Source organism: Pleurodeles waltl, chromosome 7, assembly GCF_031143425.1.
Source record: "Pleurodeles waltl isolate 20211129_DDA chromosome 7, aPleWal1.hap1.20221129, whole genome shotgun sequence".
NCBI lineage: Eukaryota > Metazoa > Chordata > Amphibia > Caudata > Salamandridae > Pleurodeles > Pleurodeles waltl.
The window spans coordinates 1,058,144,472-1,058,158,900 of record NC_090446.1 but is presented as its reverse complement, the minus strand read 5'-3'; the positions used below and the strand labels follow the sequence as shown (position 1 = coordinate 1,058,158,900).

Sequence of the window (14,429 nt, the reverse complement as noted above, 5' to 3'; positions counted from 1 at the left end):
AATTGGCATAGGCTAACTTACTTATAAGCCCCTAGTATATGGTACCTGGGTTACCCCCGGCCTGTAAGTTACAGGGTTCCTCCTGGACTGCAGCACTTAGTGTGCCACCACAAGTGTGACAAAGTAAAAGCATGTCTTCCAGCTTGCCACTGCAGCATGGCAAAGCAGTTTTAAGCTACTAACTTGACTTTGCCATTCAAAGTAATGACAAAGCCCAGACCTTCCTTTTGCAGGGTGTTTCCATTAAAAAGTAATGCTTTTTTATGTGTCCTAACAGTAAAACCCCCAAATTGTTGTTTTTGTTGATGAAAGGCTAGTAGCCCCATAGGCAAATACAGGCTTACACACTGACAACTCAGCTGTGCTAACTTCTCAATAAGACTACTAAAGTTCATTCTCCAGGGTATCAAAAGAATTGTTGCGTTAAGCATGGCATGATGCTTGTTAGACCTGTCAGCTCTTGGCTTGTTTTTCCTTGCCTTTTTGGCTTCTGCCCTCCTGTTTTTGATCCTGTGCTGAATTTCGTTTTTGATGGCTTTAGGACTCTTGGCACTTTACTACTGCTGACCAGTACTAAAGTGCAAGTGCTCTCTGTCTAAATAGTTTTGGTGATTGGTTTATACATGATTGGCATATTTGATTTTTTTATTAAGTCCCTGGTATAGTGCACCTTGTGTGCCCTGTAAATCAAATGTTGATAGTGTGCCTGCAGCATTATTGTGCCACCCACAGGTTAAGCCTTGCAAACTTGTCTCAAGCCTGCCACTAAGTGCACCTCTTGTCATGCCCAACCTTCCCTTTTACTACATGTAGGTCACCCTAAGATAGGCCCAAGACAGCCCCATGAACAGGGTGCAGTGTATTTGAAAGGTAGGAAATGTACTGGTGTGTTTTTCATGTCCTGATAGTGAAAAAATGCTAAATTCGGGTTTCACTATTGCCAGGCCTATATCTGTCATACAGTAACAATGGGATTGCCTTTAAATATCTTTTAAGTGTAATTTCCCATTAGAAGCCGATAGAGATAGGGGTTTGGGGATCTCTGAACTCACAATTTTAAAATATTTCTTTTGGAGAAGTTGTTTTTTAAATTGTATGTTTGAAAATGCCACATTTAGAGACTGGGCATTTTCTTGCTTAACCATTCTGTGTCTCTGCTTGTCTGTGGAATCCACGTCTGGTTCAGTATGAAAGTTGGGCTATTTGTGAATTTACTCTAGACAATCACACACAGGGAGCTGAGGTGTGCCCTGCATATCATGATGGGTCATCCTGGTCTAGAGTGGTGGGAGTAACTGACACACCTGAGTATGGCTGTGCCTGTCCTTACACAAAGCAGTCTCTCCAACCCTCTGGAGTGTGTATGGGGCTAGAGCAGGGAAAGGAAGGGTCTTGTGCAGTACAGAGACTTTTCTTTGAAGTTCGCCTACTTTAAAGGAAGAAATGGGTGTGCGAACTGGGCCTCTGACCCCACAGAGTTAGAATTCTTCTGGACTGAGGACATTCTGCCAGGAAGAAGAGCTGGAGGCTGTAGGGAGGACTTCAACTCTGCCTGTTGCTTTGCTGTGCTTACTTGCTGCTTCTGTCCTGGGAGTGAAAAAACTGGACTTTGCTTTCTACTTTCTACTTTCCAAGGTTCTCCAAGGGCTTCGACTGAGCTTGTCTCCTGTTAAGAAGTTACAGGGACACATCAAAGACTTATCTGCCAGCACCTGGGTTCTCTTGCTCATAGTCCTGACTTGTCAAGTGGTACCAAATCCAGTTCCTGTGCCCTTGGTGTAACCAAGAAGAAACCAAGCACATCAACCCCAGAGCAACTCCGGAACCATTGTCGCTGTCCAACTTCGCACAGCTGCCTGCACTGGAGCCATGGTTCCCCCTGAGTTCAGAAAGCGACACCACAGGACTGATGCCGCTGCAGCGCTTCCAAAATCCCTCCACAGCGTTAGTCCAGAGTGCAGTGTCACTGACATCCATGATACCGGACTCTGACTCTGCTGCAGCACCTGTGGCCCATGGTATGATCGCGACACCACAAAGTCGTCACCTCGTGTCTTAAACTGCTGGATTTATTGACCCCGTCCTGTCTTAAGGAACCAGCGCCTTGCCTCTGATGCCGCATCTCCTGCCATGCAGCCCTAAGGAACCAATTCCTCACCTCCCCTGCCTAGCAGTAAGGCACCGACATCTCACTTACCCGGTAGCAGTAAGAAACTGACGCCGCACCGACTCCAGCGGCTCCTCAACTCCATGCAACATCTTTATTTCCATGTTTTCCAGGGTACTGTATCTAGGGTCTATGCGACTCTGACTGCCTTGCACTCCCCTGCGAGTGGCGTCTGACTGTTGGAAACTACTCCATCAATACATCGTGATAGTCCCAGTCGGAGCTATTGTGTTTCTAAGCACTATACTAAGAATTACTCTTTGAAAATTTGTATCTTTGCTTGTGTTCTGGATTTTTGTCGTTTTGGCCTTGTTTTATTCAGATAAATATTGCCTATTTTTCTAATCTGGTGTGGAGTCCTTTTGTAGTGTTTTCACTGTTACTGTGTGTGTGTGTGTGTGTGTGTGTATACATACAAGTACTTTACACATTGCCTCTGAAATAAGCTTCACTGCTTGAGCAAAGATACTGACAGGGTGGTCAGGGGTTATCCTAGATGTGTGGCTCCCTTACCCTGTCTAGAGTGAGGATCCCTTCTTGGACAGGTGCAAACCTCTGCCATCTAGAGACCCCATTTCTAAGAATGCTCAAGTCAAATTTATTGTAACCTTTGAGCAAAAGGCACCTTTAGAAAATTGTCACTCTCTTGCCCAACTTTTCTAGTGGACAGTTATATGTCTGGGCACGAGACAGCCTTCTGCCCTCCTGGGAAGACATGTCAATGACTCGCAGGAAAAGACACAATAGACAAGGGCTTGGGAGCACACTGCCTCATATCCCAGAACTGTTTGCCACTCTGCATCCTTGTAAATGCAGTACACAATTAGCGCTTGCTGAAAAATTAGCTGTAGTTTTTCACCAAAGTTGGTGCAGACATAGCTGCATATCTCTAGACACATGTTTCTAGAGCAGAAGTAGTAGAAATAAGAAGCTGACTGTATATACTATACAGAAGTGAGGTATAGTGTGCACAGGGCAGTCCAGGGGTTCCCTAGAGGCTTTACATAGGCTAAAGTAGATAATACTAATGCTCTCTTTTGTGGTAGTGTGGTCGAGCAGTTATGCTAATCACAGGGTAGAGCTAAGCATTTCTTGTATACACAGTCAAGAAATGAGGTACTCACTCAATGACTAACTCTAGGCCAATTGTTTTATGTATCAAAAATATACTTTACTTTATTTCTAGAATCAGAAGAATCTTTGTTTCAGGTAAGTACAGTTTCAAGAATTTATCACTTTCAAGTGCTTTGTTTAGAATTCACAGATAAAACAGCTTAGAGGTAAGTAATAATTTTCAGTTTCAAAAGTGAACAGTGCGCAATACAGTCCTAGAGGAGGAAAAGTAACAACACAATTTTCAGGTAAGTACTTGACTTACCATCCCAGTCTTTGGGGGTTTAGGTGTCCACAGGACAAAGTTTAGGAAGACACCAAGGGTGCACCACCAGCAACACAGGGCTGGCCGGGCGCAGAGGTCAAAGTTGGTGTCGGCGCCCTATGGAATCTCATGGAGGAACGGGGTGTTCAGAAAGAAACATCTTGCAGGTAAGTACCCACTTCTTCAGGGCACAGACGTGGGGGGTTTAGATCAGCACCGGTAGCTAGGGGGACAACATGTCCGCACCAAACACATACCCTTAGTGGCACAGGGGCGTCCGGATGCAAGGCAACAAACACAGCGTCGGGCACCCAATGTTTTTCAATGAGGGAACCTCTGGGGTCACAAAGATGCTGCAGAAATTGTCAAGGGAGTCAACTGAAGAAAACCAGCTGTTGGACAGGTAGGTAGAGAGCCTTCTGGGCATTGCTGGACCATTAGTTGGGTTCCCAAAGGCCGTGGGGCTGTGAATGCATTTGTAACTTTAGGTGTTGGGAACTTTTCACCAGAGCCAGTTGTGGCCATGGGGGGGTCCTCTGGATTTAGGCTGCAGGCATTGTTGTGTAGGTCAGGAGGGGTCAACCCAGGGTGGACTAAAGAATGGAATCACCTGGGGGCCTTCTCTGGACCGGTGGGCCACCTGGACAGGGGCTGTGGGCGTCGGCTGCAGAGTGGGCAGAACTCGTGGATCCGGGGCGGCTCCAGAGTCCTGCTTGGAGGTTTCTTTGTGGACTGGGCCTCTGTCCTTGGGCAATCTTGGTACTTGAGTAGTCAGGCAGTCCTCTGGGGGTTTGTAGAGGTTGCTGGTCCTACAAGATGAGTCATCTTCTTGTAGGAGGGTTCTTGAAGCTGCAGACAGGCCGTTAGGGCTTGGGCAAAGTCAGTTGTCGTCTGGAGTCTTCTTTGCTGGTGTGGCTTTTCAGTCCTTCATCTTCTTGTTAGGTCACCAGGAATCTGAAGAGTAATGTTTAGGGGTGCTCCTAAATACTAGATTTAGGGGCGTTACAGGGGTCAGAGCGCAGTAGCCAATGGCTACTCTCCCTGAGGGTGGCTACACCCTTTCTGTGCCCACTCCTTTTGGGGAAGGGGGACACATTCTTAACCTTATTGGCTAACACCCTCCAAAGCAAGATGGAGTATTCTGCCAGGAGGCGTTCACCTCAACTCGGGGCACCTTATAGGTGGTCCCAGCTGGGTTGGATACTCCTCCTGGTGTTTATTAATTTTCCCACCGGACCTGCCGCTAAAAGTGGGACCTGGTCCAGGGGCGGGCATCTCCATTAGCTGGAGTCCCCTTGGGTAGTGTAACAGGAGGCAGGAGCCTTTGCGGCTCACCACCAAGTGTTGCAGTTCCTTCAGGGCTGAGGTGTGAAGCACCTCCACCCAGAGCAGGCTTTGTTCCTGACCTCAGAGCACAAAGGCTCTCACCACATGGGGTCAGAAACTTGTCTTTTAGTGGAAGCCTGGCACAGACTGATAATCCCTACACTACAGGATTGGGTGGAATACAGGGGACGTCTCTAAGATGCCCTCTGGGTGCATTTTTCAATGAATGCAACACCAACATCAGTATTTTTTTATTGAGCTGAGAAGTTTAATACCAAACTTCCCAGTCCTCAGTGAAGCCATCATGGAGCTGTGACGTTCGTAATGACAAAGTCCCAGCCCATGTACTCAGTAGGCCACACTGCGATTACAATGTCTAAAAATGGACTTGGACACATTAGGGGTATATTGCTCATGCAGCTATGCCTTTAATTGTGGTATGGTGCACCCTGCCATAGGGCTGTAAGACCTGCTAGAGGGGTGACTTACCTATGCCACAGGCAGTGTTTTATGGGCATGGCAGCCAGAGAGGGATGCCATATCAACTTTACCTTTTTCTCCTCATCAACACACACAAGCTTCAAGGGCAGTGTGCATGTGTGGGGCGAGGGCTCCCTTAGGGTGGCACAATACATGCTGCAGCCCTTAGAGACCTTCACTGGCCACAGGGCCCTTGGTACCACAGGTACCTTTTGCAAGGGACTTAACTGAGTGCGAGAGGTGTGCTAATTGTGGAAGCAATGGCACAGTATAGGGAAAGAACATTGGTGCTGGGGCCTGGTTAGCAGGATCCCAGCACACACGCAGTCAAATTAGCATCCAACATCAGGCAAAAAGTGTGTGGGGGGGTAACCATGCCAAAAGGGGCACATTCCTACAGTGGAGAGCAAAGAAAGTTCATCTGAGGTTGCTGGAAATGCTGCCAAATTCCTCTCAGGTCACAGTACCACTCAAAGACACACAGGTGCATCTCCAAAGCTCGTCAGCTTGCTGGCTGAAGGAGCCTTTTAAACAGAAGGGGGTTGGGAGCACTCTGCCTCTCATCTCAGCGCAGTTCTTCCCCTTGCATCCTGGTAAAGCAGTACACAATTAGTGCTTACTTCAATATTAGATGTAGCTTTTCACCAAAGTTGGTGCAGACATAGCTGTATATCTCTAGACACCTGTTTCTGTGTTTAGCCCTTCATCAGTAGTTTAGACCATCAGTAGTGTGGCCCTTCGTGGGTAGAGAGCAGAAGTGGTAGTGAGCAAATAAAGTTAATCTTGGGTTGCTGGAAATGCTGCCAAATTCCCCTCAGGTCACAGTACCACTCACAGGCGCATCTCCAAAGCTTGTTTAGAGATAACAGGACTACCTGCACCAATTTTGGTGAAAAACGACAGCAACTTTGAAGTAGGCATACTGCATTTACCAGGATGCAGTGGGGTGGACTTTGCTGGGATGAGAGGCAATGTGCTCTCTCCCTCCTTGTGTTTAAAAGGCTCCCTAGAGCCAGGGAGCTGACAAATTCACCTAGGATGCATCTATGAGCATGTGGAGTGAGACTGTGACCTGTGAAGGCCTAGGCAGTATACCAGCAACCATAGATGACTTTTCTCTGTTCTTTGCTACTTTTGCTCTCTACTAATAAAGGGCTAAACCCAGAAACTTGTGTCTAGAGATAACAGCATCACCAACTTTGGTGAAAAACAGCAACTTTGAAGTAAGTGTACTGAATTTACCGGGATGCAATGAGGTGGATTGTGCTGGGATGAGAGGTGGTGTGCTCCCTCTCCCCCTTGTGTTTAAAGGAACACAATAGAGGCCTGCTGTTGGAAGAGGAGTTGCTTCTCTCTGGCAGGAAGCCAAATAGGGTGTCCGCCCAAAAGCCAGGCTTCAAAGCCATCTTGGAAGGGCAAATGGTGGAAACGCATGAGAGGGGCTGTTCTTTTTTTCTGGTAGACCGGTTGGGACAGAGGCCGGTAAACAGTTGTCAAACCTGTTTTTCTGTGGGTGGGTAGCCCTCAGATAGCCACTCCTTATGGGTGCACTACAAAGTTCCACACACCGAGAGAAAGGTTCTGCTCCGAAAGGGCTAGCTGCCACAGGCTGGAGGGGACCTTGTAGCCCTTTGGCTTGTAGTCAACGCATCCTAGGAGGTCAAGTTGTGAGTATAAAAGTGGCACCCCTGGCACCCGAGCCTTACATCACATCTGCTCTTGAGAGAGGACTTAAGAAGGACTGACCTGCTGTTTCCTGGACCTGACAAGAGAGATTGCACTAAAGACTGGACTGCACTTGCTGATCCTTGGGCTAGAAAAGAGAGGACTGTGCCCTGCTCAAGGAAAGTCGTCCTGAGCCACAGACAGAAGTGGTGAACTCCAAGAGGCAGTTAACAGACTTCCTTTTGCAGCTCCAGAGCCACAGAAGCTGAAGAAGCCTGCTTTAGCGAGTTGGGAGCCACAATCGATTGATTGCCACTGACATGCAGTCTGGGAGACAGAATCCTGGTGTTCAAAAGTTGCACCAGAGTGTGCTGGACCTGAGAGAGGTGTCAGAGTCCAGTTTTGTCATCTAAGCCTTACTGCCCCCTATGACTTGCTGCCTGCTGAAGTTAGTTGCCTAGAGTGGGCCAGAGTAACTGGACACAACTTAACCAACATTTTCGAAGCAACTACTAATTTTGGTAGTTTCCAATGCTTGTTTGATTGGCGTGAAAAGCTGTGATGTACAATTTGCTTAATACTTTACTTCTCCGGAACCTTCTGGTGGATTTTGTTTGTTTTGATGTCTTAAAAAAATCATACAAATAAGATGTATTTTTATCAATTGATGTTGGATTTCTTTTGTGTTGTGTTTCTTACTTAATCAGTTGTTTTGGTACTCCTAAATGCTTAACACTTGCTCTTCAGCTTGACCGCTGGAATCCATGGCTACCCAGGGTTGAGGTATGGCTTTACATACGAGCCTGACTGGACCGAAGATGGGCTAGTGAGTTTATTACACAGTTAGGTTGCACAACTATAGCTTATGATAAACTGCTTTCCTCACATATTGATGCTGCACTTGACCAGCATAGTCCAGCAATATCAGGACCTTAGGGTACTGGTACAGCACTTCTTCTCTATCCATGGCCACCTTAAGGATCACATCCCTGTCTCTGTGGTTCAACACTTAATTGATCAGGTGGCAGGGGAGGGCCTTGGCACCAGTAATCTGTGTACCCGTTCCATAATAAAGCAAGTTGAAAGTTTCTGCACAGGCTTCCAGAATGTGATCCGTTGTTAAAGGATTTTTTCGAGCACATGCCCTCTGATCCTTCAGGGAATCCTATGAAGCACAGGTTACTTCTCAAAATGTGGTTCTTTGCTTCCTCCACATGGTCTTTCAGGGCACAAGATGTAGTGTTCAGGTGCACCATTTCAGTCTTGAGTTTATTAAGAGCGTCTTGTAGCTTAGAAACTTGCCCTTCAGCCCCTGAGACCCTGTCTTGCCGCAAGAGGCCAAAAATCATAGGTGAAAAAGGCAGATTTCCTACAAAAAGCTATGCTGCCCTTGATTTACATGTATGCATTTAAACCCTTCTCAGTGGGTACAGATTAGTACTCTATCCCATCAAGCATCGGACTCTAAAGAAAAGACAAACAAGTTAAGATTAACTCCTGCACTTCTCTGTAATATTGCAGCTGACTTTCTGGGCTTGTGTCAGAATAACCTGTTGAGCTGTGTACCCTGTGGCGCATAAGTGAAAACAGATGCTTTTTAATGGTTGAGCCAGCAATAATCTTTATGATGCCCTACAAAATTGAATGAACCAAAAGACCAGGATAGGTTTAAGGAAAGCTGCTGCAACAAGGAATGAATAAAATAAAAAAAATATAAAAAACTGTCAAAACTACTTGTACTGGAAAGTCATTGTTTCTTCAATAGTTTCCCTCAAGGGAATGCCTTCAAAAATAGTCACCTTTGATCTTTTAGTCAGTGGAGCAAGTTTTGTAAGACATTAATTTCTGATGCACGGGGCATCACATAATGGGTGTCAAAGTGTGAACCTTCGGTACCCCTGTGACTATTTGCTAGATCCCAATTTATTTTTCCTTCCAAATAGTCTTAACTGCTTACTGGTCCTTAATGCATGATATGACTAAAAGGGGAGCTATTGGTGATGTATGAAAGTTTGTAGATGATTGATATTTTATAGTAAATTAGTCTTGGGTAGTAACCAAATACCAATTAAAACTGTTGGATACTGACAAGACCCTTAAGACTTGTGAAATGGAGAGCACTCTGCCATAGTTGAAGCATTCATTCTTGGCCTATATATAATGTTATCCAGACTGCCCTGAAAATGCAAAATAGGGCCTGCTACACAGCTCATAAATTATCAAAATTATTTTAAGAATTAATTGTGGTGTAATTACCACAGATAATGCAATATTGATTAAAGTCAGAGAAAAACTGAACTCTGCCTGTGCTTGACAGAAATAGTGATGTTGTTTCTTTTGCAAGCCATATAATGTTTTGTATTAGCAATCTTATGCATTCTGAGCACTGTACATTTTTCAGAGACCTGTACGTGTGCAATGCTTGTGCAATGCTGAAGTACTGTTTATTTACAGTTTTATGGCTGAATGATATTTTTCTTAGTGTTTCTAACTTTTTTTTTGTAGAGAACCTGTTTCCACACACCATTGGCACCACAAGCTCTTGAAGATGTGAAAAACGTAGTTAGAAAAAATAGGAGCGACGGAGTGGCCCATAATGGTTTAACGTTACAGGGTGAGTTTCAGTATTTTCTTTTTCTTTACCTAATTGTTAGGCCATTTAAGGCAATGCAACTTGCTGGATTCTGTGTACTGCTTATGTCTCTATTTTCTTATACAACACTAACTGTCAAATAATGAATTTTATTTGGTTTTATCTTAACTCTGTGAGATGTGTTGGACATTGAAGAGTATTTTCTATGAGGAACTGGAAGTTTGGATGTGCTGAGTGGTTAGTAAATTTGGTTCATTAAGTTCATATGTCCCAGGCGTGTTAAGAATCATGTATCTTTAACTCCAGTTCTCCAAAGCTTTGCCTTCTTGGGGGGGGGGGGGGGGGGGGGGGGGGGGGCTTCACCAAGGTAAATTTGGAACAGTGTTTGAACCCAGTTTCATTGGTCAAGTCTGTTGTGGAAGATAAAGGTTTAGAGAAAAATCTAGATAAATAAATTATTTTTTGTAGAGAATTTGGAAGTCTTAGAATTCACACAAAAAATCAGTTCCCATTCCTTAAATCGTAAGCTTAGACCCATGAGTGTAAAAAGTGAGTTGAGTCATGTTGAAGGAAATTTGTCAATCAGGAGTAATTGAGCATTCTAAAGTAACAGCGGGTGTTTCATTTATAGTTGTGGTCAGAAAAAATTGTGGCCCTGAAATTGTTCATAGCTCTCTGCTCAATAAACTTAATATAAATATATCCGTTATCATACAGTACCCATGATCTTTGTGCTAAAATTGATGGAGCAAGACTTTTCTCGATCCTGGATCTCATATTTAAAAATAAATGACTTCTTGTTCTAGACATCTTGAAACATTTAGAACTCCTGACAGCTTGTTTCATTTGGGTTGGCTTCTTCAATATCCTTGTTCTAGAAGTTGATGTTCTTTTTGTTTGGGAACATGTAGGTGTGGCTAATATTTTCTATGTTCATCCAGTAATGTAATAAAAAATGCTTACATGAAAAATTAATTTCCAAGGGATAATTCTAACTGCAGATTCCTCACCTGGTGAATGCTGTCAAGGGCCAGTCTGGATCCGGAAATAGTTCTCAGCATTGCTCCCGTGTGCTGGTAGGTGGCATTGTATGGCTTCCCCCCCGTGCCTCAGAAGTGTTGCCAGAGCCACTTCTGCATGCTGACTTCACTTCCATTCTTTACTTGGATCCAGAGCTAGCTCCCTCCAATTTTTCTCATTTATTGATGAGTTTTTTGTCAACATTTTCTCTCAGTGTGCAAGGGAATATGACTTCTCCCAGGGCTTACAGGGATTATACCTTGTCGGATGGTCATAAACCGATGCCTGTGACAGATCCTCACAAGGTATATCTCTGGTGTCTAGAGTCTTCGCACAACTCCAGGTCTTTCTAGGACTGTACCCGAATAAGTTCCACTGTGATCCAGCATGGCGAAGCCAAGCTCTGCATCGCCAAACCCCATCCTATTGCATATAAGGGTCGGTCCCGATTGAAGTCAAGGATGTGGACTCTTTCCTGTTCTGGAGGCCATTCCTGCAAAATGGTCCTCCTCACACTCCAAGTTGTAAAGTAAGTTTAAATCAAAGAGGAAACATAAGAAGACAAAATGTGACTCTCCCTCTTCCCTATACTCTTGTCAGTAGATGTTGTGTGAATGTCAAGGTTCCCCCCCCAATGTTGGTTCCCTGCCAAGGAACCAATTCCACAGCTTATCTCTGTGCAACCGATCAGTAGCGCTGCAACAGTCCTTTCAAGGTAGCTGTGTTGTGTATCTTTGACACCCTTCTGGCTCCCTCTGTTGTGCCTTCACACCTCAAGGACCTGATTAGGCCACCAGGTAGGCTGCTGGTGAAAGAACCATCCTCAACGCTATTTGCACCTCTTGGCTTTGCTGCGGGGTCCACCCTAGTTCTAGGGCTGAAGCCCAATCAGACTTCAAATCTGGCCCCGTGATCTTCGCCAGTCCCTTGCGCAGCGATTCAGTGAGAAGAACCCATAGTATTTTCGAACTCTGAAGCAAACCTGGCCCAAACTCGACCAACATAGCACCCCCAATAAACTTTGGTGCAGCTGGTCCAACCTCATTCTGACTCAGATAGAAGTCTGGCTTTACCTAGAACTTTCCGGATTCCTTTTGCTTCAGAATCAGAACACAGTCTACATGTTGATGGTGGGGATGATGCACCATGGACCTCAGCTTCTTGTGCTGTGGTAATCAAAAGGGCTGCTGAAGTTTTAGACCTAAAACTTCCTTCCTTCTGTTGAAGTAAAGACTGGTGTCCTTATGACAGTCTTGCACCCTGGGCAGACTTCCACAGAACCACTGCTTGCTTTTAATGAAGTTGTGATAGGCACTCCAATAGGTTCTTGGGCCAAGCCTGACTCTTGATCACCAGTCAACGGACAGTTTGCCAGAAGACACAGTCCTGCCCCTGGTGATCATCCCTTCCTGATGCAGCACCCTACGACTGAAAGCTTGGTGGTCTAGTAATCGAGCAATACACTCAACCTTAACTCATTCCCTTCCTTACTACACCTCCTGATAAGGAATTAACATGTATGGATGCATTTTGGAAGAGGATGTGCTCCCTCTAGCCTCGTGGGCCATTCGGTAATTGCCTCCTACAACAGTACTCTCATGTGTTGTTGGATATAGTCGGGAAGATCTTGCTGACATTCATCAAAACATTCTGCACCAGCTTAGCACAGATTATTCAAGACAGTCAAGATTAATCCAAAGTATGTCATCTGCTCTGGGCTGGACACCACTGACTGCCTGGGCTAGGCAGTAAATAATGGTTCGGTGGCATGTGTAGCTGCAGATACACATGCTGTGCATAGTCCGCCCTCTGGTGTTGGGTCGGAGTGTTACAAGTTGTTTTTCTTCGAAGAAGTCTTTTCGAGTCACGAGACCGAGGGACTCCTCCTCCTTTACTTCCATTGCGCATGGGCGTCGACTCCATCTTAGATAATTTTTTTCCGCCATTGGGTTCGGACGTGTTCCTTTTCGCTCCGGGTTTCGGGACGGAAAGATAGTCATAACTTCGGAAAACTACGTCGGTATTGTTTTGTTCGGTATCGGGTTAGATAGAATCGACACCGAATCGTGAAGAGCTCCGGTAGCCCTTCGGGGTAAATTCGATCCCCCGTCGGGGCCTGGTCGGGCCGACCGTGTGTAACATCGACACCGATGGAACGGACCCCGTTCCGATTCTGTCCTAAATGCCACAGTAAATATCCATACACAGACCAACATTTGGTCTGCAACTTGTGCCTGTCGCCCGAGCACAAAGAAGAAACGTGTGAGGCCTGGCGTACGTTTCGGTCCCGAAAGACGCTCCGTGACCGAAGAGCCAGAAGATTGCAAATGGCGTCCACGCCGACAGGACAGCGAGGGTTCGAGGAGCAAGGAGAAGAAGAGGAAGCCTTCTCCATCCATGAATCGGACTCGAAGAAACCGTGAGTAAGACGTCGAAACAAGCACCACACGGGAAAACAGACAAGGCCCAGGGGACGCCACTGCCAACAGGCCATGGCTCAACCCATAAAATAGGTGACCGTCCGTCGGCACCGAAAAAGGCCGAACTGGTGCCGAGATCGTCTGACTCTGGTCGAGACACAGGCACGCAGCAATCTCGGGACCGAGAAAATGCTGCCGAAAAGGGTCGATGCCGAGACAGCGGAACCGAGGCTGCTCGACGCAGAGACAGCAGCACCGAGGATGATCGACGCCGAGAAGGCTCGACTACAAAAAAGAGAAAATTCTCTTCGGAGCCGAAAACAAGCAAAGACACAGTTTCGGTGCCAAAACGCCTGGCAACCGAACCGACTGCAAGCTCGTATTCAGAGGAACAATCACTGTCCTCTCAAATGCGCAAACACAGGTTTGAAGAAGAGTTACAAACCACTGATGTAGACCACACCCAGAAGAGGATCTTCATACAGAGTGGGACAGGGAAGATCAGCACTCTTCCCCCAATCAGGAGAAAAAGGAGACTCGTGTTCCAAACACAGGAACAAACACCACAAGCAAAAGTGGTGAAGAAAGTAACTCCACCACTCTCTCCTCCACCTGTAACTCATACGTCACCGGCACAGACTCCGTCACATTCACCAGCTCATACCACCATGAGCCAAGATGACCAGGACGCTTGGGACCTATATGACGCCCCAGTATCAGACAATAGTCCTGCGTCGTACCCTACCAAGCCCTCACCACCTGAGGACAGCACAGCGTATGCACAGGTGGTAGCTAGGGCAGCAGAGTTCCATAACGTGTCGTTACACTCAGAACCTGTCGAGGATGACTTCCTTTTCAACACCCTCTCCTCCACCCATAGCACCTATCAAAGCCTGCCTATGCTCCCAGTAATGCTAAGGCACGCAAAACAGAGCTTTAAAGAACCTGTCAAAAGCAGGGCGATAACTCCAAGGGTGGAAAAAAAATATAAAGCACCACCCACGGACCCTGCTTTTATCACATCACAACTGCCACCAGATTCAGTTGTAGTAGGGGCAGCTCGCAAGAGAGCCAACTCGCACACATCAGGCGACGCACCACCCCCGGACAAAGAGAGCCGCAAGTTCGACGCAGCTGGGAAAAGGGTTGCTGTACAAGCTGCAAACCAGTGGCGCATCGCGAACTCTCAGGCGCTCCTAGCGCGATATGACAGAGCCCATTGGGATGAGATGCAGCATCTCATCGAGCATCTACCCAAAGACTTACAGAAACGGGCAAAACAAGTGGTTGAGGAGGGACAAAACATCTCTAATAACCAAATACGCTCCTCTATGGACGCAGCTGATACAGCTGCAAGAACAATAAATACCGCGATAACCA

At 46.2% G+C, this 14,429-nt stretch overlaps 1 protein-coding gene across 4 annotated transcripts in view; it reads left to right on the top strand.

Annotated features, from left to right (window-relative positions):
• RHOT1 (ras homolog family member T1) overlaps positions 1 to 14,429 on the top strand; it is a 394,200-nt gene that overhangs the window by 178,915 nt on the left and 200,856 nt on the right. For all 4 annotated transcript variants that reach the window (XM_069199969.1, XM_069199971.1, XM_069199970.1 and 1 more), the window contains exon 10: positions 9,522 to 9,630. In XM_069199969.1, the coding sequence (XP_069056070.1) occupies positions 9,522 to 9,630 (109 nt within the window). The remainder of the gene's footprint in view (positions 1 to 9,521; positions 9,631 to 14,429) is intronic.